We start from the raw sequence: 27,752 nt of genomic DNA, 5'->3' as shown, positions 1-27,752 counted from the left end.
GAAGGTTGGGATGTTTGCCCAGAAATCAGGAAAGGGAATAACACTCGAAATGTATATAAGAAATACTCAAGTTAATAATAAAAAACAAAACTGCTTGTTCAAAAAAAAAAAATAACTGTAGTCCCATAAGATCCAATGTCTTCTTCTGCTGTGCAGTGGTACATGTAGACAAAACACCATGTATAAAGTACATAAATAAATATTAAATAAATAAAAAGCTTTTAAAATGTGAAAAAAAAAGAAAAGAGATAGACGACTAATGGAAGGAAGGATGGGGCTCCTTGGTTAATTTATCTTTGATGCACTTCATACATTTAGTTAAGCAATAACTAGGGTGTGCCAACCCTTTACATTCCTTCTATATGTTTCCTCTAATAGCAGAAATCAATGCCCAGCATCCAGTTATCCTTTAAAAACAGAGTCTTCAAACCTAAAATACTGTGACCCACTAACGGATGTGTCAGGATATGATGCTTCTTCTGCCCTTTCATGGGTGCACCTGAAAATTTAGGTGTGTGTTTTTGTTTGTTGGGTTTGTGTCTGATTTTTTTTTTTTTTTTTTGGTTTTGTTTTGTGTTTTCTTTCCTTTGGTTTTCATTTTGAAAATCCATGGCTGGGGAGGTCACAGGACCCAGAGGGGAACTTATTACTGCTGTTTAGCCAAGTTGTCATGGCTACAAACTGCCTTTTAAGTATTTCTGCTTCTAACTATAGACAGATATGACTTAATATGGAAAGTTTCTTTGCAGTGAATGGTGATAAATGTGGAGATGAACGTTCACCCCTAAATGGGTATTCGTACTTCCTCTAAGGCGCAGAGATATCACAGAGGAGCCGAAAGAATGCACGGAAAACAGAAAGAAAGGGTTACAAAATAATCATTGCAAACCGGCCACAGTTGCCTTCCCTAGGCCTGCCCAGGACTGGGTCTGTCAACTGCCAATCACAGGTTGGGGAGGGACTCACAGAGCGTTACCCCCGCCTGCTGAACTATTATTGGTTACTGATGGGTTCTGGGTAAGAGACATAACTCTTTTCATTTGTGTATCTACTAAATGAACCCACTAGGCTGTAATGGACAATTCCAAACCTGTGGTCACCAAGATGGCCCTGGTTAAAATCAGTTGGTCACAAGACAAAGTCATGGGTGTGGGAAAGGGGCTTGGTGGGGAGAGAATGAACAGAGTGGGAAGGGAATAAATAGAGTGAGGGATGTGAGAATAACCACAGTGCATTGTTTCTGCGATTCTCAATCTGTGGGTTGTGACCCCCAAGGGGCCGCATATCAGATATTTATATTACAACTCGTAACAGTAGCAAAATCAACAGTTATGAAGTAGCAACCAAATTGGGGAGTCACCATAACATGAGGAACTGTACTAAAAGGCTGCAGCATTAGGAAGTTGAGTCCCACCTCATCCTATGTATACATGTATGCAACTGTCAGCAGATTTAATCAATTAAAAAAGACCCTAAAAGCAAAACTAAAACACTTAATTTAACCTCAGCATGAACTATTACTAAAAGGGGTTACACTCTTTAAAAAAAAAGGTAATTTTCATATAATATTTGTTTATATTTTTCTTGAACTGTATTGAATTAAATATGCCAGGACTGTTCAAGAAAGAGGTTCTAAAAATACCATACCCAGATTTCTGGATGTACTTTCCCCATCAAAGCTGCTTTAGCGCTAAATGCTAATTGGCAATAATGAATGCAAACGGCACACATACACGTCAGTTAAGGCAGCTATCAATTGTAGGACATGATCCTCGGAAAGCTACCCAGTGCTCAGAAAAAACTATGTGGGGAATTGGCAATACTCACTTTGCATAAACAATGAGTGAAAACGGAAATGCAAAGAAGTGATAAGGCATTAAGTTACACATTCAAAGGAAGGAGAATTTGAAATTGAGTTGTATGTACACAGATATGTTACGTTTGCAGAGGAGGATAAATTATTATCTTATTGATATGTATAGGCTGACAAATACACATGCTTAAAGTCTGTGGGTTCCAAAGCAAATAAAAAAAGACAGGGATATGGGAAAGGGAGTTGGTGGGGAGATGCTCCAAGGGGGAAGCACACAAGGCGACTGTCTTTTAAAACACAGCCATGAACCAGTTGAACATAACCCAGTAGCCACACGAGTCTCAAAGGCCATGTTGATGCTCCCTCGACCCGTGTTTGCAGGTATCCAAGGCCCACAGTCAATTAGGAAACTGCTTGTGTTTTGTTGAAAAATAAAATTCCCTGTAACCACTCCTTCTCCAAAAGTTCCTCTACAGAGCCTTGATTAGACTCTCAGACAGGTTGAGGGTCTCTGTCCAGTGGGAAGCTTGGCTTAGTTTTGAGCCTGAGAAAGTTTGTTCTTCCTCATTGGAAATGAGAGTGAGGAGTCTACATCACGAAGTTCCTAAGAACGTGAATGGCAAAGCCATGACAGGTAGGCAATCATTATTCCCACCACGCTTGGGAAGGGAGTCCAAAGGCCTGCACCCCAGACTTACCTCTAGGATGGATGTCTGCACTTGGAGGATCTGTTCATGGCCTTTGAGCTGCCGAATGCAGATTTTGCAGGACAGCTGGGTGGTGGTGGGCGTGTAGCGCTCCAGGGAGAAGGCACAATGCAGGGGCTGCCGGTTGCTGCTCCACACTCGGGAGAAGGGGACTTCCTGCAGAGGGGTCAGCAGTGGGGGTGGGGAGGAGAGGTTGTGAAAAGCAGAGTCCTGCTTTGAGGAACCACAACGGGAGTCTTAGTCACAATAATTACGACAATGATGGCTATGATAGTAATGATAGTGATGATGACAATGATGATGACAATGATGATATTGTAGCAAAGATGAGTGCCTAAGTAACTTTGCTGGAATTGTAGAAATAATGTTTCAGCATATGCCAGGCAGTGCAGATGTAATTAATGTCAATTCCGATTGATAACATTTGAATTCCCAAGACATGCTGCAAGAGGTCAAATTTTACACACACACACATACACACACACACACACACACACACACACACACACATACACACACACACACACACACACACACACACACACACACACACACACCCCATAGATAAAGCACCATTAAAATTTAACCTTTTTTTTCCTCCTGAGGAGACTCCTCTGGTCCTTCCCTCTATATAAGCCTGGAGTGGAATGCTACCTTCTCACCTGACTAAGAATTATACCGACAAACCGACCAGAACTGCTTGCCATACCACAGACTCATACATACTTGTGTAGGGACAAATTCTGCCAATGTATCTGATACAACTGCCCACAACCTCAAGAGGGACACACACGTTTGGCACCCAGAGTAATGTAGCTGTCTAATCACCTATGCATGGCCACGAGAAAGGTAAGTTGGAATGGCTGAACACTACAACGTAAAGGAGAAATAATAACAATTTAGGGTTGGCTCCATCCTCAAGGGACTGATACAACTCCCTGCCAAACAAATGTAGGTTTTACTAAATAAAAATGGGAACTACTCCTTTTCCTAATACTAGCTGGAGCATGAAGGCAAAGGCAATTTATTTTTAAATAGTTTATTCCTACTTCTTAGCCTTTTTTTTTTTTAATGTGCTAAAAAAGTGTATCTGCTTCCTAGTCAAATGTGGCTGGAGACTTGGCACTGGCCCTGGACGCTCAGTTTCTAACAACCTTCAACATCACTTTTATTTCCCGTATTTATCGCTGCATTAATTTGCTCCTTTATTGCTAAAAATATAATTTTCTGCAATGCTGAAGCTGAAAGGTGGCAAGAGAGGGACGAAGCCTGGAAGCCGGAGACTCTAAAGTGTGGCTGCTGATGGGCTTGCGATGTGCGAAGAGACCGAGGCCACGGCTGTAATTACTCACTTGGAGGAACTGTTTAGTCCCCAGTTCTAATGGTCACGCTCATTGGTATTAACTTGTTTTTCTAATTTTCTCTAAAAGTTATATCTATCTAAATGGTAGATATTGTTGGGGGTGACTGTCCTCTAGGCCAAGCCATTGCAATCTTGAGGTGTTCGGCCTCGTGGAACGTTCATTCCAGCTGGGATTGCTGACTGTTTACTTGGTCCTCACAGTGGGAAAGGTTTGGTCATGAGACCCTCGCCTAAGAATCCAATTGCTCCCTCCCTTGCATTCACTGTATACAACTCTGCCTTAACTGCCCGTAGCCTCAGTGGGGAGCAAGCATATATAGGCCAAGGGAGACTGGCTGTAGGCCAGTAGCTCTGTCTATGCAGCTACTGGGAAACCCTCATCACTGCTGGAATAGAGCTATGATCTGTTGGGGTGAGGAATACCCACATCCCTGTAAGAAGCATCTCACAGACGCTCTGTAAGGAAACACAGTAGGTACTCATTGGTTCTTAAGAGGTAACTTCGAAAGAGCAGTACCTCAGTTTGTAACTGGGACCTTAGGAAGAAGGGGAGATGTTGTTTATGTCTTCCCTGGGAAGGAGATTTAGCAACGGACACTTTCTGGCAAAACCATCAAGGATAGGTGTACTTTAGATTGTTGTGTTCTGTGATTAAAGGGGAGACGCCAAACTTTGGAGACCATGAGAGAACAAAAATCAGACATTTCCAGTTACCAGTCATCTTAGCCAGAATGTAAGAAGCAAGTGGGATTTTTTTTTCTTTTGTTGTATCTGTTCTTAATCCTGAGTCAAAGTTAGAAGACTATCCCCCGAAGATGTCCAGAGGTCTCAGAGGAGGCCTGAGGTATGACAGTAATTTATAGCATGTTATGGTTCCTCGTCCTGAGCCCTATCCCAGCCTGCAATCCATGGGTTATTGCTACTTCATGATTCAGCCTCCCACACATCTCCCCCTGCCCGGTGAACTCAATCTCATCTGCTTGCACATGACCAAATGCCATCTCCCTTTGCTGGGCTCTAAGAACTACATCTCTGGCACTGGTCTCATCACCGTTCCCTGGCACTGTAGATCTGAGGCACTCTACAAATGCTCCTCATTTCTCAGACATTTTTACCATCTCTCTTCCAGGGTCATTTAGCAAACTTTCCTTACCCCATTACACCTCACTGGAGCTGAGTGAAACACTGTCTCACACTCTTTCTGCCTCTAGTCTCTACTAGACAAGCTTGGCAGGGGAGGGGGCCTTAGAGGAGCATCAAATGGAAATCAGTTGATTGGCATTCATCAGGCAACAGCGCTATCGTCTCTCAGCTCTAATCATTCTGTGTGGTGGTTAGAGTAGGAATGGCAACCATAGGCTCATGTGTTTGAATATTTCGCTTAGAGGGAGTAGCACTCTTAGGAGGATGTGGACTTGTTGGATGAAGTTTGTAACTGGGAAGGCAGCCCTGCAGTCTTATATATGCTTAACCTACACCCATAAGGACATACAGTGTCCTTTTGCTGCCTTAGGATCAAGATGTAGAACTCTGAGTTCCTTCTCCAACACCATGTCTGCCTACACGCTGCCATGTTTCCCACCATGACAATAATAGGTGAAAACTTGGAAACTGTAAGGTATGGACTAAGCTTCTGAGACTGTAAACTAGTCACCTGAATGGTTTCCTTTATAAGAGAGGCCATAGTCATGGTGTCTCTTCACAGGAATGAAACCCTAACTCAGACACTATAAGAGACACTGATGTGACTAATACCTAAGGGCTGACTCTTATCCCATGATTCCTTTGCTTAGTGGTTCACAGCTGACCACAGTGCCTTACGGTATAAATCAGGCTTCCTTCTTGGCCTTTCCATCGTTGGCCTTCTCAGACATTTCCCACCCTGCCCCTACTTGCTACATTCACAGTTTTACAATCTCTCCCATAAAATATCTTCTCTAAACCAGTTGATTTTTTGTAGAGATATTTTGCATGACTCCTTTAGAGAAAACAATGACAACACAGTTGTAAGGTTACTGGCTGCGTTTTACATTACAGAATAATGTAAGCCTAAAGGTTCCAGGGTTACTCAAAGTCCTATTCAAGATCTATCCCCTCAAGAAAATTCACCTTTTCTGCTGTGGGGCAGGATCCTTGGTAAAAGTTATATTTTCTTAAACAATAGTACTGGCCTCTTATTTGAAAATATCTCCTCTGATATGACTTGCTAAGATTCCTATTTTCTTCCCTCCAGACACTGGAATGTAGGAGAATAATACCTTCTGCAGAGATAGTCTTCCTTGTAGGAAGACATGAGAATTGGCATAAAAATGTCTCCTCTCCTGTCTCTCCATGCCACTGTATGCAATCAAAACATTTTTAAATCTGTTTTTAAGACAGTCCTGAAAGAGTAGTTTTTCTTTGTTGACTTGAATAGCAGCTGCAAATAGTGCTCAACAAAACAGTTAAAAAGAATAGAACTGGAAGCAACGTGATTAGTGTGTTTTCAGGGCAATTGTTACTGTGTTCATTTATCCCGAGAGAGAGAGAGAGAGAGAGAGAGAGAGAGAGAGAGAGAGAGATGGGGGACAAAAAGAAAAGAAAAACCCACCCTCTCCCCCAAAACAAAACAGAAACAAATCACCAACAATGCTCGCTGAGCCGAGAGGAACTGCACAGGAACTGTGCAGAGGACAGAGTATAGCAGAGTTACGCGCGGTTAAAGAATTCCGGAAACGGTTTCATTCGGGTTCCCATTATAATTAGGTTCCTAGCAGATGGAGAGAATATAAATCATATCCTAGCAGGAGACAGACACGGACTTCTGGAAGATTCATAGCATGCTGCAAAGACAGCTGCCTTTATCCCAGGGACATGACAACCTGACTCTGTGTTTCATTGGCTATAAACAAACAAACAAACAAACAAACAGTTGCTGCCTTGTAGCCTATCACAGCTTTGCTACCCAGAGTCAACAAAGAAAAAAGGAAGTTATAATGAAGAGGCTTGAGGTCTTGGGGACCTGTTGGGAGCCAGAGCTATTTCTTCATGTCCTGGGTAGGGGAAGGAGAGAGATACTGGACAGTAGTACCGGATGGCTAATTATGGTAGTCTTGAATCTTGGGAAGAAAACAGCACCTCTAGCATTGAGAGTAGAGGCTTTTCTGTGGAGTAAGGTCAGTGGGTGCTACAGACGACCCTTCCCTCCCGTCACACAGAAGCTGTATGACATTCTCTGGGATGTAGTGCTCCTGGCGAGAAATCAAGCTGATCTCCCTGAACACAGGCTCAGCACACAGACCCAACTCACGCTATTTCAAAACAACCTGTAACGCAGACTTTGCCATCTGACGGGCAGATATTTTCGTACCCCTCTCTTAGGCTCGTAGTTCCTTCAAAATGCCATCCCTCAGAATAAAGCCAAATGGCATTTTGGAATGTGTGTCAATTGTAAGGTATAAATTTGTAGGCTGTCCATTTGTAGTTAGAAAAAAGAAGAACGGAATAGATATCGATGGCACCTCTGGTTTCTCTTGCTTCGGGCTGAAACATTACAGGGAGGTTGCACGGTTGAAAAGAAGATCACATACCAGCAAGAGCATGATTTTCTGCTTCTACATTTCTCTGAGATAAGCAGAGAGAGACAGAGATCCTGCTATTTCCTAATCACTAAGCCCTAATGAATGGCCTTTCTCTGTTATCCACACATACGATGATCTATGTGAGGTTCACGTAGGCTGACCACAAATCCCCCCTAAAGTGCTTTGATCTAATGCCTGGAACAGCCCAATACTCACTCATGCGCTCTGAGGAACTTAGCCATGGCATGGGCAAAGGTTTGTGGGTAAGGATGGCGGACAGAAAGGACGAAGAGAGTGGAAGGTAATTTGGGGTTAGAAAAAAATGTAGTGGGAATGAAGACTTGGTGGCAAGCCTCCTGCACCAAGAAAATCAAGCTGTTTCTCAGCCTCCCAAGACCCTCTCAGACTAAGCTCAGTTAAAGAAGGCAATTATTTCTCTGTGTTCACGGCCTCCACAGACTCAACCCACGGTAGCAGCAAAGTGTGTCGGTTGCAACCCAAGGTGCTGCTGTACTCTAGGAGATCTACATGCACCGGTCCCCACACCTGCTTATTGTAGTATTCCTGTATCCCTGACATTGGAATTCTTGCTCAAGAGTCTACAAGGGGATAGATCTTTTATTCACTTTTTAAAAATCTTCAAGCACTAAACTTAATAATGACTTCGGATTGAGTGATTTGCATTACACATAGTGCAAACAGGCCCTCATAATCCATAAAGGTGAATAGCCAGGAATTCACATGGTTAGCACAACTTGTTTCCACAATACCCTGAAGTTTGATCTGGAACAGACACTTTGAATACTGCCTCCTGGAACAAAGGTGCTTCGATCTTAAAGCACTGCAGTGATTCGGGAATTTTCTATCTAGAAATCTGATGAATGCGTCGGAAAAAAGGGGTTGGGGTCAGACGGGGCTGGGGCCATAAGAGATGTCCGTGTCACTCTGAATGTTTGAATGCCCTGAAACTATACAGGGAGAAGTGGCTCTCCAAAAATAAGAATCATGAGACTCAAATGGGAAAATAAAGGTTTTATCTGATTTGGGCTTTCTGAATTTTATACATTGGAAGCATTGGTGGTCCATTCTCTACCGTAGAATGTCTGTGTTTTCTCTTTTAATCTGGTTGGTTCCCATTCCGAATAATTATATGTCAGTGTAAATGAAGTGTGCATGTGTGTGTGTATACGCATGTGTGGTTGCATGGGTGTATAATAAGTATGTGTGTGTATATACGCATGCACGTGTGTGCTTGCATGGGTGTATAGTAAGAATGTGTGTGTATTTATGCATGCACATGTGCGCTTGCATGGGTGTATAGTAAATATGTGTGTGTATATACACATGCATGTGTGTGCTTGCACGGGTGCATAACAAGTATGTGTGTGTATATATGCATCACATGTGTGCTTGTATGGGTGTATAATAAGTATGTGTGTGTATATACACATGCACGTGTGTGCTTGCACGGGTGTATAATAAGTATGTGTGTGTGTATATGCATGTGCCTGTGTGCTTGCATGGGTGTATATTAAGTATCTGTGTGTATGCATGTGCCTGTGTGCTTGCATGGGTGTATAATAAGTATGTGTGTATATATATATATGTATATATATATGCATGCACATATGTACATATGTGCTTGCATGGGTGTATAATAAGCATGTGTGTGTATATATGCATGCACATATGTGCTTGCATGGGTGTATAATAGGTATGTGTGTGTATATGCACATACATGTGTGCTTGCACAGGTGTATTATAAGTCCCGTATGAATGGAAAGGATAAAAAGCCTCACACAACTCTACTGCTCATACTGCCTTGCATGAAAAGCCCGTGCAATTGCAGATCGATGAGTTCTCCCAGAAACTACTCCAGGGTTAAAAAAACATGTCCTGTGCCTTGAAGCAGAGGTGGCCTGCTTATAACAATGAAGAGAATTCTCAGACTTCAATGTCAGGATCACAAACTTCACAGCTATCTCTTTTATGGTAAACATAATTAAATAACCTGAAATGCTTAAGAAAAACTTGATTCAGAGATACACGGACACTAGTACAAATATCTTTATGTATTTGTGCAAAGCCTCCCAGGAGGCTTCCTCTTGCCTGTGCTTCCTGACTAGGGGTATCCTCTCTCCTTTTGCTCATTGCATTTGGCAGTGAGCCCTCCACATATGAAGGGTAACAGCTCTGTTCTCAGCCACAACTATCACTCAAACTCATCACCCTGAGACGTTCTGCTTCTCCTCCGCTGACTGTGATTAAAACAGTGTCTCGAAATGATTGATTTTAATAAAAACAACGCAAGAATCTTTACTCTTAAGTGGTTGGATTTCCATCTTGAACCTACACCAAGCAATTCATACAGAAGACTGACGTGTCATATAACCTGAGATGTGGGAACTCCCCCCACCCCCACCGCACTTGCTAGACATCTGTGAATTTATGACAATATGTTCCACTCCCTGTGTGTGCCCAAACCGTTATATTACTGACAGCTTGGAGGTGCCACACATAGAGGAAGGCCCCTCCCCGGTCTGCGGGCTACAGCAAAGCTGTTCGTGTGAGAAGCCGCTGGTTGTTACCTGGCATGCAGTGAATGGTTTGATTCTCCAGAGGAACGGAGGGATGTCAAGGACAGAGATCTGAAGACTGAATGTATTCCCTTTGAAATGAAGCAGCTTTGGCTCCTCCAGGAGCTGGCCGCCTTGGTGCCGTTCATCAGAAACCACTTCCTGTAGGAGCAGGAAAGAAGAGGAAGAGGCATAGTGAAGTCCGCAGTTCTTTGTACCCTCTCTCCTGTGGTCGGACACACCGCCATGTATACCTGTGACACAAACACACACTTCCACAGACAGACAGGGCTTCACACTTGGGGTCAAAAGCTGCTGAGAAATGGGGATTTGACCCTCAAGAGGCAACTGTTCTTTCTTGCTAACGTTATACAGACCGTTTAGATTTCATTTATTTTTGTATGGTGTGGATATGCATGTGTAGACGTGAGGAATCTCTATTCTTCCATGATGCGAGCTGATGAGTCTGAACTCAGCTCATTAGGCTGGGTGGTGTCTTTCCCTGCTGCCCTTCATAGAGACACTTTCATGACACAACGTATATTCCTTAAACAAAGTGATCATCATCATAACATCTCATATGTGTACACCATGTACTTTAGTCATAGCAACTCTACTACCTTTCTTTACCTCACTCTCTCACAGGTCCCCTCTTCCCACACAGGCCCTTTCTACCTTTGTGTCTTATCTTCTTAAATGTAGAAACTGTAGGAGAACTCACGATTCTGAGTCTACGTCATTCATGAGGACGATCATCTTCAGTTGCATTGATTTTCTCGGAAATGCCGTTTCACTCGTTATCATGCCTACATAATATTCCTGTGAATATGTGAGTGATCCACATTTACCTTATCTCTTTAGCAGCTGATTAACCTCCAGGCTTATTCTCTAAGCTGCCATTGTGAAGAGTGTCACACTTTGTGGTACACTGGTTGAGATTTCCTCATGAGTGCTACTCCTGGATCAAACAGTCTACGTTTAAATTTTCTGAGGAACCGCTATACTGATTTCCATAATGGCTACACTAACTTATATTCCCTCCAGCAATTTATGCCAGGGCTCCTTCTGCCTCTATTCACGTGATCCAGCATTTGTTATGTATTTTCTTGATAGTATTCCTTCCGGCTGCTTTTAAACTAACTGGGACTTTCCTTAAACTAAAACTCTTCCTTGCCCCCAAGCTGATGCTAATGCTATTGAGTTTCTAGGGGTATAGGGGTTTCATTTGGATTTGACACTACCCAGGGCTTGGCTGCACACAGTGCTACACCGCCCTTCACAATACAGACAGACCAGGTAGTGTCTACTTTGCTGCAATTCTTCACTGAGACAGGCCTTATCTAACATTCCGTTTGGGCTCAAGATAAATGTTCTAGAGTGCGTGTCTATTTGTGTTTGCATTCATAAAAGTTTTTTTAAGCCAAAAGGCCAAGAAAGACAAGTTCTTTATCAAGTTAGCTTGACTTCAGAAACAAGAAATCGAATTCCCAAGGTAAACACTCCTGCATGTTTCACTGAGAAATCATTATAATTACACTCATGACAAACAAAGCCCACACAGGTTCTACTGAACAAACACTTAATTGCTTCTGAACTTGTTGTGACCAGAATTACATTGATAGGGCAAGTGGAACAGTTAGATAAATATGTATTCTGCAAAACAGTAAATTACTACCGAGGTAAGGCTTTCGGTGGCTGGAGATGAGAGCCTGCCCCAAGCCCATTTGTAGAACCACCCGTGACTTGCAGTTTCTTGCAGAGCTGGGAGAAATGCCAGGCTATAGGCCTTCCTGCATTATAGGCTGCAAGATGCTACAACCAGTCAGAAAAAAGGAGAGCAAGTGGACCAGTAAGCACATGTTATCAGAGGCTAAAAGCAGCCCCATGCTGTGTCTACTTCCTGCCTGACCTATACGGATGTGTCTTTTTATGGTTCTGGGAATTTGAGATACCAGGACTTCACATGCTTGGCAAACGTTCTTATAAACACTTACAACCCTTGTCTTTAAAAGTGTTTCGTTTTGAGACAGGGTATCACCAGGTTGTGCAGGTTGGTCTGAACTCGTGATTCTCCTGTGTTAGCTGCCCATGCAGTTGTTCCTGAGAGTTGTACACCAGGCTATAGAATGACTGACAATTTTAAAGTGTTTCTAGTTTTTATTCTTGAGTAGTTTGCTGGATAGATTTTTTTTAACAGGACAAAACTTAGGTCACTAGGGAAGGGGAATCCTCAACTGAGAAGATGACTCCCTCCCAGGACTTGTAGGGAAAATCGCAGGGCATCTTAATAACTGATGGATGGGAAGTGCCTAGTACATTGTGGATTGTGCTGTGCCTGGGTATGTGGTCCTGGGGGATATAAAAAAGAAAACGGAGTGATCCATGGAGAACAAGTCAGTAAGCAGTGTTCCTCTAGGTTCTCAGCTTCCGTTTTTGACTCCATGCTCCTCCTGCTTGAGATCGATAACCTTCCTTCTTGATGGACTGTGACCAAGACAGGAAAACCAAATAACCTCTTTTGTCTCTGAATACCTTCTGGTTAGGGTGTAGTCATCGTAGCAATAGAGAGCAATCTGATCCAAGTAGGGATGGCTGCTCTTCTAGTACGTCTGGGTGAAATGACTGCGATCTACACCATGTTCTGCAGCTCTGTCTTCTTGCTTGTGGGAAGAACCTTTCTTGGGGCTTCTATGCCAGCAATAAGCACGGTGACCACAGACCATGAAGGCAACAAGAGCTTTGGGGATGTGGCCGTGATGACTGCAGCATGTGTTTTTAGTTAATTTACATGCATACATGTGACCAACGATGGCCGCACCAGGCAGATACTTCATGTCATTACGTACTGCAACCCTGGTTACAACATGTGACCCACGTTTTTCATGCACAGTGGTAGGAAATGATCAGGGTAGGGGTGAGAATCAATCCTAATCAATTCTAAAGGCCGACTGGGGTAGGACATGGCATTTTTATAGACTGAGTCAGAAGTTCCTCCGTGTGAGATTTAATGAGTGTCCACTGGAGCTACGCTTATGCTGGTAGCCTGACTGATTTGTTCAGCGATGCAACCACATGCCACCAAGCAGCTGACATAGGGTTACTGTGCTGTATTTAGGTATGAGGATATATGTATGCATAAATGATGATCCACCTGAATATACACTAACTTCTGTATTTACAGGTGATCTAAGGTCCCCAGGGTTCTCCCAAGAAAGTGATTTGCCTAAAGGTATATGACCAGGGACAGGGAAAGGCTAGAGTTGTACATCTTCATGACAGTCCAGTATTTCCTTCCATAGACATTCTTGCCTTTTGTTATACTGGGCTTACTGGGTTTTTTGTTTGTTTGTTTTTGTTTTTAATTCACGAGAAACTCAGACTACTATAAACTTCTCTATGATGAATAATTTTTCACTGGTGCAAGATAGATGATATTAGTGTATATTTACCATGTATACTTTAATATATTTTGTTTATTTCACATATAATTTAAGCTTAAAATGTAGAAAGTGGGGTAGGAATGATGGGGTGCAGGCTCAGTGGGTAAAAGCACTTGCTTTGGAAGCATGAGGACCTGAGTTTGAATTCCTAGCACCACCCACATAGAAAGCCATGCATGGCCATACACTCTGTGTCTCAGCCTTGAGGCCCAAGAAGAGGCCAAGAGTTCCACGTCCAGAAAGCGTAGCCAAAGGCTCCTGGTTTGGTGAGAGATCCTAGCTCAGGGCAGTAAGGGAAAGGCACAGAGGGAGACACCTTACATTCTGTCCTGATGTTCACATGTATGTAGACAAGTGCATGCTTTTCCATATTCATGTACACCACACAGACACACACAAACACACAACATAAAAAATCACACATATATAACATATACACCACACAACACACACACACTGTATCACACACACACACACACATACACAAAACACATATACACACATACACAAACACCTCATAAATAACAAATACAACCCCCAATACACAACAGTCACATACACAGCATACAGAAATAGACAATGGACACCACACACATTTAACAGACATGCAAACAATGCAGAGAGGAGAATTTGTAAAATTATTGTGTAGTTAAAATTACCATGTAGTAAGAGGTACCCTCTCAAATGTCTTGCTTTAGGCTCCTTAATTTAAATATAAGTGCAATTATGCTTTGTCTTTTAGCACGCTGCTTTGCAGAAACCAGCTATGTGCAATTAACATTATTGCCTAGTCTTCAGCAAAATATTAAGCAATTAGATCAATTCTGAAGCAAAGTAATTATTAAATGAAAAGGCCTAATCATGGACTAATCACTATATTTACATATTCATAAATTTATAGCTGACTTTAGAATCAAAAACAACAGAAAAAAAGGAACTTTATCCCATGTACAAAGAACTTTAAGAGTGGATATTTTGACCTTGCCACAGAAGTTTAGTTCTATGTGCAGTACACTGCACTTTTTCTCAAGAGCTCGATAGTGCTGGGGGACTTTTGTCGTGCTATTGTTACTGTTGTTATTGTTGTTGATGTTGTTAGGTTTTAGATGTAGTTTTGATATTTTGTCCACCTGGTTTTGAACTAAGGATTCTCCTGCCTCACCCTATAGAGTACTGGTTATTACAAGCGTATACCACTGCAACCGAGAACACGTGGATCTGTGAATCGGCGATGCCCCAGCTCTACTGAACTCATTTTGAATCATCTGCAGGGACAGCATGGCCTGACAGTCACTGGATTTTGGCCTCCTGTTCAATTTCCCCTACTGTTTAACTGGTTCCCTTAACGAAACAAGAAGTCCTGCTTCTGTCTGTATAAAATGTGCCTGGAACGCTCTGGACGATGGTTTTACTGGGCCCTCGACTTCTTCATTTCGCACTTGAGCCTGCGAGCCATCCAGCTCTTGAAGCGGCAGCCAGGAGAAGCCTGCACACTGTGCCTCACTGAGCTCTTTATGTTGATTTAATGAGACAGCCGGCAATATTCAGGTATGCTTCAGGGATACTAACAGAGGCAGGCTGAATTTACATATTTATGAGACAAAACTGTTTGAACTCGCACACACATACGCACATAGACACATTGTGTTGCTGTGCTGTTTTCCTTTAAATGCTTTACATGAACACTCTTTCCCAGGGTTGCATTATTGATAAACAGAAGAACTACATCTGGAGGAAATCCTTGGAAATTAGGTTCTAAATCCACATTAATGCCAAGTAAGTAATGAGTACCGAGAGAGAGGTAGTGAATAGAGGTGCCGAGCTCCATGAAGAGGAAAAATGAGTTGTTTTTTCTTTACATTCTGAGATGAAGATGTGAAGATACAGGGAGATCTTAACTCCTGGTTTTCCTCATTTCAAAGTTTATGCATGCACGTGTGTGTGAGTGTGGTGTGTGTGTGTGTGTGTGTGTGTGTGTGTGTGTGTGGTGTGTGTGCATGCACATGAGTGTGCACACTCAGGCATGCATGTATGTGCATGCCACTGTGTCATAAAATATATAACAAAACCAGGTCTTAAACATAACTCCACTGAAAGCATATCTTGAACCCTCAGCCTCTGATGCATCTGAGAAAGCTGTGTGTCAGCACAGAGGCACAAAATGGCTGTTCCTGCCATCGCAGAGGATGCACAGAGAGGACCGACCTCCCCTGGCCTTCCTCGGCTCACTCTTCTCTCAGCCTTAGGCAGCTGACACTTATTTGCTAGCAGCACACCTGAGTTGATGTAATCTGCTATGCAGTCAGCTTTAGATAGCTTTCTTAGGAAATAAATAAAATACCTGAGCTTCCATCAAATGCATCTGAGGGAGGGGGGCGGCTCCTTTGCTTTTGTTCTTTGAAGACATTTTGCTATCACCCAGTGTGGTGCAGACAGATTAGAATTAAGCAGGGTATCCCTACAGGCAGGGGTGAAGGGAAGGAGGGGAGGAGGGGAGGGGAGGGAGGGAGGGAGGAGGGAGGCAGGAGGGAGGGAGGGAGGGAGGGAGGGAGGAGGGAGGAGGAGGAAGGCTGGGTAGAAAGGGGAGGCTGTGTCTGTTGATTCAACTTTGTTAAATGGAATTCTCTTTTGATGGAAGCACTGTACTGCTGGGTTATAATCAGGAGTCAGCAGACGCATAGATTTGGTCTGGAAGCTCATCTTCTTGCCAAGCCATTTGGAATTTAAGTGTTCTATGGGAAAGAACTTCCCAGAGAGATATGAGAGAGACATAACCAGGCCCTCACAGCAGCCTCCCTTCTTGATGAAGAGCCAAGCTTTAGCTGGGCGCGTATTTGTCATTTCTTTAAGATGAAATAAATACAACAGTTGTCACAAGTGTGTCCTAACTACAAAATATAATGAACATAAACATTTCATTACAGTGATAGCTGAAACAACTTGGAAGATGGGCAATATCTGCCTGAATGCTCTGTGAAAAATTCTATACTAATTTTGATAAACATAAGCTCTATTAAAAGTGCCAAAAACATATATCACAGGAGAGACTTTCACCTGCTATTGCCGAGAAACTCAGATATTCACATGACGAACAGTGAAACTATCCCTGTTCCTCCTTACCCTATACAAAATCAACCCTAGGACAGGCAAGTTAGCTTAGTGGGTAAAGCTGTTCGTTCTGGTAAAAAGTCCTCTGATGCCAGCTATATACTGGACAGAAGATGGAATATTCTAGAATATTCAAAGAACCAGAAAACCTAAGCAGGGGGGAAAAAATCAAACAATCCAATCAATAAACTGGCTGAATAACTGGACTAATAAATCTTAGAGATGAAATACAGAGAGCCAGTAAACATATAAAATCATGTTCAACCTCTCTAGCCATCTACAAATGAAAATTAAAAACATGTTGCAATCCCATCTCGCCCAAGTCAGAATGACAGTCATTAAGAAAATAACAAGGAATTCTGCGAGCGTGCGAACAAAGAGAATTCTTGCATTCTGTTGGTGGGGATGGAATCCAGACCAGCCACTATCAGAATTGGTATAAAGCAGTATTTCTCAAAACAAACAAATACAAAAACCTAACGGTGGATCTACCCTATGGCCCAGCTATACTACTTTTGGGTATTTACCCAAAGGGTTCTGAGTCAATTTTTCCCAGCGACACTTGAACATCAATATGTCGTACAGCACTATTCACTAAAGCTGAATTTTAGGATCAACCTAGGTATCCAATAAAGGATCTAAGATAAAAAAATGTGATATATGTACACAATGGGCATTTTTTTCCTTTTAGCTGTAAAAAAACAAAGTGATGATTGCCAAAAAAAAAAAAAAAAAAATAGATCCAATGGTGTTTATTTTAAGTGAATTAAGTCAGACTCAGGCCAATACTGTGTTCTTTCTCGTTTATGGATTCTATATAGATACATAATATCATGTGTGCACACATGGCATGAAAATGCATGGTAAAATGTTGAGAGGAACAAAAGGCCTGTGGTGGCTGCCGTTAGCCATCAAGTTGACTGAGCCTAGAATCCCTTGGAAGGGAATTTCAATGAGCGTCTGTTCAGATCAGCTCACTCTTGGCCTTCTCAGTGGGGGAGGATTGATTTGGGCCAACTCACCTACTGTGATAGTTACTACTCAGAGGATGCTGGACTGTGTAACAGCACAGAACATGCGCCCAACACTCGTATCCAGGTACAAGTTAACTTTTCTCTTCTGCTGAATTGGATGGAATGTCTGCTTCAAGGTCCAGATACCTTGATTTCTCTACCATGACATAATCTAAATCCCCCATTTTCTCACACATTGCTTTCATTGGGATATTTTTGTCGCAGCAATGGAAAATAAACTGAGAGGTTCTAAAGGAAGTAGGTGGAGGAATGAGATAGGGAAGATTAGGGACTCTGGGGCTCATGACATGTTCACCATATACTATAGGTTTTTTTTTTTAATGAAAATGCCCTTGTGACTAACAGTTCTATATACATTAATACACAGAACAAAAATTGTACAAGTGTTAATAATTGCTAATGTCTATTATCATGAATTTTTTGAATATTTCCCAGCACTGTATATATTTAGTTAACAGCTTTTACTACATACTTAAAATTAGAAACTAAACTGCTAATTAGCAAGAAACCAGAATGTCATTGTTTAATTTTTAGTTTCATGGTGTATTAATAATCTTGGACAGGCTACAAATCAAATATTTTTCTGTAGATGTGGGGGGATACTATGTGGGTTATAGGAAATAAGCAAACAATGTAGATAGTTTGTGTGGCTCATGCCACGTTAGGTGATATTAGCCATGAAGTGTTTTAGAGGCTCAAACAGTGAATTCTTGAAGCTTTCTTAAAATGGTGTGGTTTAAACCAGTTAGTAACTACTAATGAATATCTTGAACCAAGCCATATATTTTATAATCTAGATGGTTTAAGATATTAAAGTGATACCAATGATTCTACGTGGAAAGCTCTGAATGCATTACTTAGCAAGATGAAAATACAGAACATGATTACCTAACAAGAAAAGAGGCAGACAGACAGACAGATGAATGGATGGACAAACCAAAAAAAAAAAAAAAAGGAAAATACACAAAACTAGATAATTATATTCTGAATGAAGAAGTCCCTTTTCCAAAAAACTTAGTTATGCTTTATTCTATGTTCAATTTGAAAAGTTATACGTTCTATGTGGAAGATGTCTCAGAAACCCAGAAAAGAGGTCTTTTCTCTGCTACACATGACAGCTCCCACATACATCTTCCAATAACATGTGATACCAAGTACCACTTGAAAACCTTCTTTATCTTCGGTAATTGGAGAAATAAAAGGTCACAAGTGTAAAAAGATTTAATGAGAGAGGTTCAAAGGTATATCTACTGGGAAACATTTCCCTCAAGCAAAGTTAACTTTTTACCCACTTAGGCATACTTGTGAATAATGCAGTAATCATACTTGGACTCCACAGGGAGAGACCAGCATTTTCCCTAGGCCTAGGAAGGGCGGATGGCCAGTAGGAATAGTGAATTAGAAGCTGGGATTAAAGTGTTCGTAGGACTTCCCTTGCAATGCATATCTGTCCAAACATTTGAGTTGCTGTAAAATCTGGTTGCATCAATGGAAATGAAAATAGATTGTTTAAAAGTACTGGAAGTAAATTCTTAGAAAAATGTCTGTCTTGCCAATGCATGTGGAAGTGAGTCTATTTTTCTGAAGAAACTCCAAGCTGGCTGAGGGCTGACTCTGATGGCAATGAGTGAGTATAATCAATAGTAGATTATCTGCAGGAGTCAGGAGACTGGATGTCCTCTATAGACTCCTAAAGTCCTCTAAAGACTCTAGTTTGCTCTGTCTCTCATCCCTCGCTGAGTTACTAAGCTACACCTCATATATGAATGTATGTGTGTGTGTGTGTGTGTGTGTGTGTGTGTGTGTGTGTGTATGGAATCGTTGGCACATTTTAGACCACTGTTTAGTGTGTGTAGTAATCCCAATGCCTTTCCAGTTATTTATTCATTCTTTGGTTTTTGAATCCCAGATGATGCCTGTGTATTTTCTCTAATAAAGGAGTCGGCTTTGTGGGCAAATGGGAGCACAAAATAAGAATTGTAGGATGAGGATTAATGCTCCATTGGAACGCTTCACAATATTCCACAAATGTATGTATGTATGTATGTATGTATGTATGTATGTATGTATGCATGCATGTATGTTTATATGTATGCATGTTTATATGCATGTATATATGCTTATTTATATGTGTGTGTTTACATGTATGTATATGTATGTATATATGTTTATATGTATGTATGTTTATATGTATGTATGTTTATATGTATGTATGTTATTATGTATGTATGGTATGTTTATATGTATATGTGTTTGTATGCATGCATGCATGTACCTCTTTGTGGAGCTAAGATTAAAGATAATTCACAATGAATTATCTTTCTTACAAGACAGGAAGGGAAGAAGGTTTGGGAATGTGTGTTGTCATGAGTCACTTCCTGGCTTGTGTTTAAGTTTCGGGTCCTTTAATTTCTTCTTTTGGTAAACATGAATTTTCTAGCTCAGTGTCTTAAAACCTAGTTATAGAGAAAATGCTCTGCATAATGGACTTAATGACCCAGGACAGGAATAGCACAGCTCTGGAAGGAGGTGTGTCAGAAAGCCATGCTATTTATATATGAGCAAAGCCTCCACAGTCTGTCCTGCATTACCCTTGCTTCTATTAATAAACCATGCTCCTCAGGAGTACCTAGTTCAAGATGTATCATACATGATTAAAAGCACTGAAAATAGAAAAGATGTTGAACTACCTCTGCCCTAATAGACCACTATTAGACTTGGTGTCCTGATATGATATGACTGCCGAGTGTTGGATGATTTATCATCATTGTTTCCTAACTCCTAACTCCCATAGACGTTGGCAACTTTCACACTGCTCTTTCCACACCAAATAACTCTCTGTTCTGTGCTTTGTGCCTTTAACTTTCATGATCTGGCATCTGTCTTTTTCTCTCCAATGTCATCCATTCGTGAAGGTTTGAAAAATGTTCTAAAAAGTCTTCTCTAACACTTCTATCACATTTACACTCATTTAATAAATTGTAACCATACTTTTCGATGGTTTCATAATTAGTAAATGGCATTTTTGTTGTGTATGAATTTAATCTCTGCCCCTTCTTGAGGGTCAATTGCCTCGTCGCTTCTGCATAGGACACACCGTAACACAGTTCTTGTTCAAAGTGGCTGTAGGTACTCTTCCAAGTTGCTACCAGAGAACCGTCTACTGATGCTGGTGTGTAGGAAGCTGCTCTGATTTAGGTGAGAAATATCCCCCCAAGAGTCATGTATTTGAACACGTGTTCCCCAGTGGGGGGTACTGTTTGGAGAGGTTATGGAGTTTGCCGAAACAGATATATCACCAAGGGCAGGCTTTGAGAATGTATAGCCTTGCCCACTTCTCATTTCCTCTCTCTGCTTCCTGGAAATATAATCAGCCAGCTTCCTGCTTCTGCTGCCATAGACTATGGTCCCTGCCATGGTAGACCCTATCCCTTCAGAAGCATAAGCCAAAAAAAAGTCTTTTTCCTTGAGGTCATGGGAATTTATCACAGTGACAGAAAAGTAATAATACAGATAATCGTAATTTTCACAGAAAGAACAACTGTAACGCAAAAGACTGACCTGAAATGCACAAGGAGTGTTGTCCACACAATAAACTCTCAGGTTGTAATCCAAGGAGTTACAGGACATGCAGCCAAACACAGCCACCTTGAGCTGCTTTACCGCACAGTCTGTGATGGGCTCTCCCGTGAGGGCATACGTTCCAAAGCTATCAAGCAGCACATGACAGGCGAAGGGATCCAAGAGGCAGTAACAGGATGTGGACTCGTCCTCCACTGACATCACTTCCTATTAGAGAAAGACGTGTTGAATTCTCTCAGTTTGCAAACGCCATCGGGCTCAACAGTTTACATGGATATAAATAAATAAACTCTCCCAGGATACTTTATTGTCTTAAATATCAATGTTAGATGGTTGTTTTCTATTAAGATAACAGCTGGAGGCAAGAATGCATGAAATGGGTCATGTACAGTATGGTGTCCATTTTAATAGGAATGATAACAAACATTGCTTTGAAATTTCCACTTCTAGTTAATTGCTCAGTACCAGTTTTTAAGAAGTTGAACGTTAACCTCAATAAGCCAACTTACATTATTATTACTTCTCCCCCCAAGATCTATTTCGGAAAACCTTCTAAAAACACCCTTAAGTTGATGTTTATTTTCGCTCCAACACTTTATCCTCTTTCATTTTGCCGCAATCATTCACAAGGGACCATTAAGTAAATGATTTGGATAAGATGCACTAGAATATTTCACCCTCTCTGATAAGAACTTAGGCATGTGTGACTGGTTTGGTGGAGCATAAATCGAACACCATCTGGATGGAGAAGATTGTGAGGAGAAGGCGAGAAATGAAGTGGTAGGAAAAAAAAATCAAGGCAAAACAAAACACGAGGGGGGAGAAGACTACAACATGACCTCTCTATGAACTTTATAGCCCAAAACATTCTCCTGTCACAGTGCCAGGACCCAATATATAGCAGACTACGTTCTACAACAAAGAAAATGGACTGGTCTCAAGATACAGCTCTGCTCGGCAAACATAATACATGGCAGCGACTGTATATTTTCTCCTAGAAAACATGATTTTCTCTGACTTCTTTTGCCTGATGTCCCTAAGAGGCACATGCAGGTTACTGTGTTTCGTGCAAACTGGCTTCAGTTGGACATGAAGAATTCCCCATTAGACAGGCAAATCATCGCTTTCACTTAAAATAGTAATTCCACTGAAGCCTTTCTTGGCTTTCACTCTCTCTTTGGTTGTTAGTTTGCCTCTCTCAGATTGAGATATATCTCCTTACATGTACTTATTTACATGGTGGTGATAATCTTCCATGTGTTTGCTAATGTTTTAAACATATATTAGGCTCAGGCCGTGTTCTTGGATACTTAGAAGTGCAGCCTCTCTTCCTTAAGCTAAATCCTCATTGACACAGAGTAATGCCAGTTCAGAAAAGGACATGGCCTAGGAGCAAGTCCGGAAACTCATCAAGCAAGAGCATAGTGTATGTGTCTCTGTGGGTAATTACTACTGGCTTCTCAGACCATACAACTCAGGATTATATTTCGCCTGTGTTTTCCATTATTACTTGTAAAGGCTAGCAAATACCTAGAGGATTGTGTAAAATGAATTCCATAACTGCTTGGCAACTAGCAAATGTTCAACAGCTTTGCCGCTGATCTGCTGTAATAAGAACGGCTAAGGTTAAATTTAAACCTTCCACAGAACCCAAATCCCATTTAAAAAAATAACACACACACACACACACACACACACACACACACACACACACAGCATCTCACCTCCCACTTCCCCTGCTGCGTTCTCTTCTTCAAGTGGATGTTCCAGTGCTCTGAACTGACGTCTGCACAGTGAGGGATGGTCAGTGCAAAGGGAGTTGTGACAAGCATATCTGGAGGCCCACAGGTGACTTCAGGACTCAGGAGGACCTCAGATCCATCTGACTGCAGACTTCACAGATGAGAAAGCATATGACAGAGATGCACGTAAAACGTGAGGGACTTCAAATGAGAACTTATAGATTGGGAGAGTTTACAAGCGAGGTGACATCCCTTTGTGGAATGACTCGGAGAACAGGTCCTTAAACTGCCAGGTACCAAAGGTTGACTTATGGTTAGATTGTAACTGGTTTCACCAGCAAAAATTGTCAACCAGTCATTTGGAAATAAGGAGAGAATGAGAGAACCCTAAAATGCATCTGCAGAGCCAACCCCAGCTATCAAATGATAATTCTTGTTAACATAGCCCTACCAATGAAAAATCCCAAGAATTTAATAGAACTGACTTAATTGGTTGCCTCATCACCAGATCCATTTCCCCAAACAATATATTCAGTAATAATTAGTGCTAGTAACAAGTTACTATGCAACAAAACACTACCCTGGGTATATATAAATTAGATATGATTATTCTGGTTAAAAATCCACTTATTTCTGCAATGTACAAACATAGTGGGTCCATAATATTTCACACTGATTGATCAGTGGAAAGCTATAAATGCACATAACCATGTACCTGATATCTAATTTTCAAATCTGAATTTAAAGCCATTTTGCCCAACTCTGGAGTTCATGTTTTCCTATGCTGTAATTATTTACAACAAAATTACCACTGTAAAACCTGCAAACCCAGGTGAAATTTCAGTCAGGGAGTCATACCTGATTAACTGCCTCTGTTTCACTCTATAGCTCCCTTCCCCCAACTCATCTTGGGAAAGGGAACACAGGGCCACTGGGCCACATTCCAGCCCTCAGCTTTATTCAGCTCTAGTAGGGACGAGCAACATGGGGATGAAGTTTCTATAACAGCAAAGAGTGAAAATAACATAACATGAAACCCACTTAATTTCTCCCAACTGCCTAGGTGTTAAGGGACAAGCATTTGATCTCTTACTTGCTTTGTGTGTTTTCACTTGTAAGAAATATAATGATATGATCAGTGAGGTAATTGCAGACTCACAGATGAACAGTGCATGTTGAGATCTAGATCAGTTAGATATTCCCAAAACTTACACTCTCTCCACTCAGGAAGACATTTAAATGTGTCATCCTGAATCCTGAGAGTAAGCCCTGAGCAGCATAAAGTTGAAATTCAGTTCTCAAAGACAAAACTCATTTTATGGTCTTATGTAGGAGAAACCTCTTTCAGGAGTTTACCTACTTGCTACTAATATCTGAGTCACGTGTTTTGACATTCACTGGCCTAACCTCAAGTTCTTCAGGGCCGCACGTGAGCTCACTGTCTATCGTTTGCTACTGGACTAAACCCAGGTGATCTAACAGAGCAGGATTACCCCACATCTAGTGCATCCAACACCGAGCTGAACATCATCACATTGTCACCTTGCCTCCTTGTGAAGCACTAGCTATGCCTTCAGAAGATTATTTTCTTAAAATGCCTGGATTTTACAGTTCTTCTTTCTGTAAGCAAAGCGTATGTTAAGCTGAGAGGCCCCCATGTCTTTACATTTGAGCAGCAAGGGAGATTGCGAAACTGTGTTAGCAGTAGCAAATCCTCTTTGGGAAGCCTAGAGTGATAGACTCAAGGTTGGAGAAAGAGGTGAATGTCAAGAGCATATTCTCGGGACATAGTGGTGGCTTATGTATGGAGGACTGCCAGTGACTTATAGAAAGGGTCAAAAACTTTTTTTCTAATTGTCACCTTCATTCATCACGGACAAGAGAAGCAGCGATGCCTATGAGTGACCAATGAGAAGCTCTTCTAAAAGACCTATGTAATTGCTTTCAGAGAATCATTCCCCCTTGTTGAAGGAATTGTTAAAACATATGGGGATTTGGAGAATTATTTAATGCCAAATGAACTGAGATCAGGTAATTAGAGGAGCCAGCACATACACTGTGCTTAGCAAGACTCCTCTCGGTCATAAATGGAAGCCCAATCAGCACTCACAGCCATAGTATGCTGGAAATTAGAGCGCCAGGGCTTTGTGATAAGTGGGCATTGGGTCCTACCATAAGAGCCAAGCCAAAAACCCAAAGTTAATAGTAATCCTCCTTCTTTGAAAAGCGTATCCATGGTCATTGATATCACTGTGGTGATGGAATGAAACTTAATATCTTAATTTTTATTTTCATCAGTAACAATAATTTGCCCTTTTCTGTCACTTTCTATCTTTGACCATCAGAGATTTACAAATATTACCTAAAAGCTTTTATTCTGGGAAGATATGAAATTACTATATACAGTCACAGAGATGTCAATGAAAAAGCAGTCAGATAAGCCACCCTAACTCTTTGACTCACAGCTCCTGTGTTTTATGACCAGACTATCTTTCTTCTCTGTTACCATCAAGAGATCGTTGGCTCTTGTGACATCGCAAAGAAAGACGGGATGGAGAATATGATCCAGCTTGAGTCACGGATAACTATTCAGGACATTTAAGGACAGGACTTGGGAGAGAAGTCTTTAATTGAGTGTGGACAAAGACGAAGCTTTATAAGAAAAGCTTGGATGACATTTGCACTTTCTCACATTATATAATATATGACAAGGGACGATCCATGTCCCTGCTAGAAGAAAAGCCAATACACTTTTTTCTAATTGCTGAAAGCTAATAATAACTGCTCTTATTAACAACAGTTACTTCAGAACCACAATATGAACTAGTTCACCTCATCGCATAAGCTAGTATGCTTCTCAGATTGAAAAGCCTTGTTGCCTGGGGCCTTTGTTACCCAACTATTAAATTATCCGCCTAGAGATGCAAAAACATACATTTATAGGAACATGCATATATGCCTATAATTTAGATCTTCTGTATGTTAAGATAATTTGAGATCCAGGTCTTGTTTGAAATTCTAGAAGAATTTCATTATCTGAGTTAGCATAGTTATTCAGTAATGTGTCTATGTGTCAATCAATAGATCGTTCTTTGGTAAAAGTTTCACTGCCTTAGGAATACACACGAGTGGGATTTAGGGAGCTCTGGTCACAGGGCTGGTCTTCGTGCTTTCTTCTTGCCTTCCAGTCTGCTCTCAACTCAGCCACATGGCAGCTTGCTCTGGCCTCGAGGAATTGGGGCTATTTTTGCTGCTCTGCAGTGCTAGACATGTCCTCCAGACAGCCATTGGACTCCCTGTCCTGTTCAGGGCTCTGTGCAAATGACATCCACTAATGAGGCACTCCTTGCCCATGCCCTGGTAATTGGAACATTCCCTACACCAAGAGCTGACCTTTGCTTTTCTTTTGCTCAGTGTGTCTAATGGACTCTCCTATTTGCTCATTTGTTTTCATGTCACCTCTAAGCTAAGACGTACTCTCCATGAGGCTAAAGATTTCAAAGTTTGGTTCATTATTGTATTCTTGGTGTCCAAACATACTGACGGTAAACACTCAAAATGTTTGGTGGAAAGAATACAGAAGCCAGTTTGAAAGGGCTCCCACTCATCAAATCCGCACTATTTCAAGACTCCAAATAAGTAAAAAGTACAAAGTGTAAGAACACAGGAAGGCATAGAAAGCATACAGGAGCTACTGGTATAAATTAATGAATAAGGAAAACTTAAAAAGAACCGAATGCCGAGGAATAAACAGAAAACCATCATTTAACAGCCACAGCGATTCTTGAGGTAACCTAGAATTGCAAATGATAAAGTCTAGTAGGGGAAGATATCCTCTTCTAAAGAATTACATAGTTTCAAAGTACCCACCACAAGGTACTTCCTAATTACAAAAGGCAAGTATTGTTTCACATGGGTGATTCACCATATACAACTTGACACAAGTTGTCAACCTTAATATTGCCAGTAGTTGAAGGGATAGACAAAGCATTCCTGGAGATGCCCCCAGAATGGTGAGAACACAGCATCTCTGCTTGTGCATTACCAATTTATACCTCACAACTAATACCTCATCACCGGGAATCATGAGAGGAACTCAGCTTTCTGGAAAGTGGGCAACATGCCCCTCTGCAGGTTTAATAGTCACTGTCGTAAAATTCAAAGACAGAATGACTTTGGATTCAAATAGACTAAAGATACAACGAACTAGCTTACGGTTTTCATTTGCCACAAAGAACTCTGTTCATTAGATAATAGTATTTTATCAATGCTAACGGTTCGACAGTGATACTTATAAACCTTTAGGTCATGTGCACACATCTGCATTTTACTCGCATGTGTAAATATATGGGGGAGAGAATACAGTGAAGTAACGAACATCAGCCCTTAGAAACCTCATCTCAGGAGACAGAAAATTCTGTTACCAGCCTCCAAGTTTTCATTGAGCTGAAAAATGTATTCGATGAAAGAATGAATGAATGGATGGATGGATAGATGGATGGATGGATGGAGAGTGAATGAATATAAATGGGAAACTTGGGAAAAATTTTTTTCAGAATTCTTGTTGTATGAAACGTGAGTTGCAGGGAGACAGGGGCATTGCAGGTAGTGTTGTCTGCCCTGTGGAATAAGTAGCATTCTCTTCTTTCTGGGTTCCATTTCCAACACTGCTGTCCCTGACATGGCTGGTGTAGCTGCTAAGACATTGTGCCTTCTAACTCAATGGCTGCTGATCTGATACTAAACTTGTAAAAGATCTTTTTCCTCAGGACCAAACTGCCAGTTTCAGGGTCTGGATGTGGTTTTCATGGCTGTTGTCTGCCCTGC

General features: G+C 41.4%; 1 protein-coding gene across 2 annotated transcripts in view; it reads right to left on the bottom strand.

The window, feature by feature from the left end:
* Unc5d (unc-5 netrin receptor D) overlaps window positions 1-27,752 on the bottom strand; it is a 530,429-nt gene that overhangs the window by 20,586 nt on the left and 482,091 nt on the right. For both annotated transcript variants that reach the window (XM_032919094.1, XM_032919093.1), the window contains exons 12-15: window positions 22,908-23,076; window positions 21,163-21,390; window positions 10,032-10,181; window positions 2,512-2,676 (exon numbers count right to left, since the gene is read on the bottom strand). In XM_032919094.1, coding sequence (XP_032774985.1) covers window positions 2,512-2,676; window positions 10,032-10,181; window positions 21,163-21,390; window positions 22,908-23,076 — 712 coding nt within the window. The remainder of the gene's footprint in view (window positions 1-2,511; window positions 2,677-10,031; window positions 10,182-21,162; window positions 21,391-22,907; window positions 23,077-27,752) is intronic.

The sequence above is a fragment of the Rattus rattus genome, chromosome 13 (assembly GCF_011064425.1).
Source record: "Rattus rattus isolate New Zealand chromosome 13, Rrattus_CSIRO_v1, whole genome shotgun sequence".
Taxonomy (NCBI): Eukaryota; Metazoa; Chordata; class Mammalia; order Rodentia; family Muridae; genus Rattus; species Rattus rattus.
The sequence above is the reverse complement of the archived record's forward strand: the minus strand, read 5'-3'. Positions and strand labels throughout refer to the sequence as shown.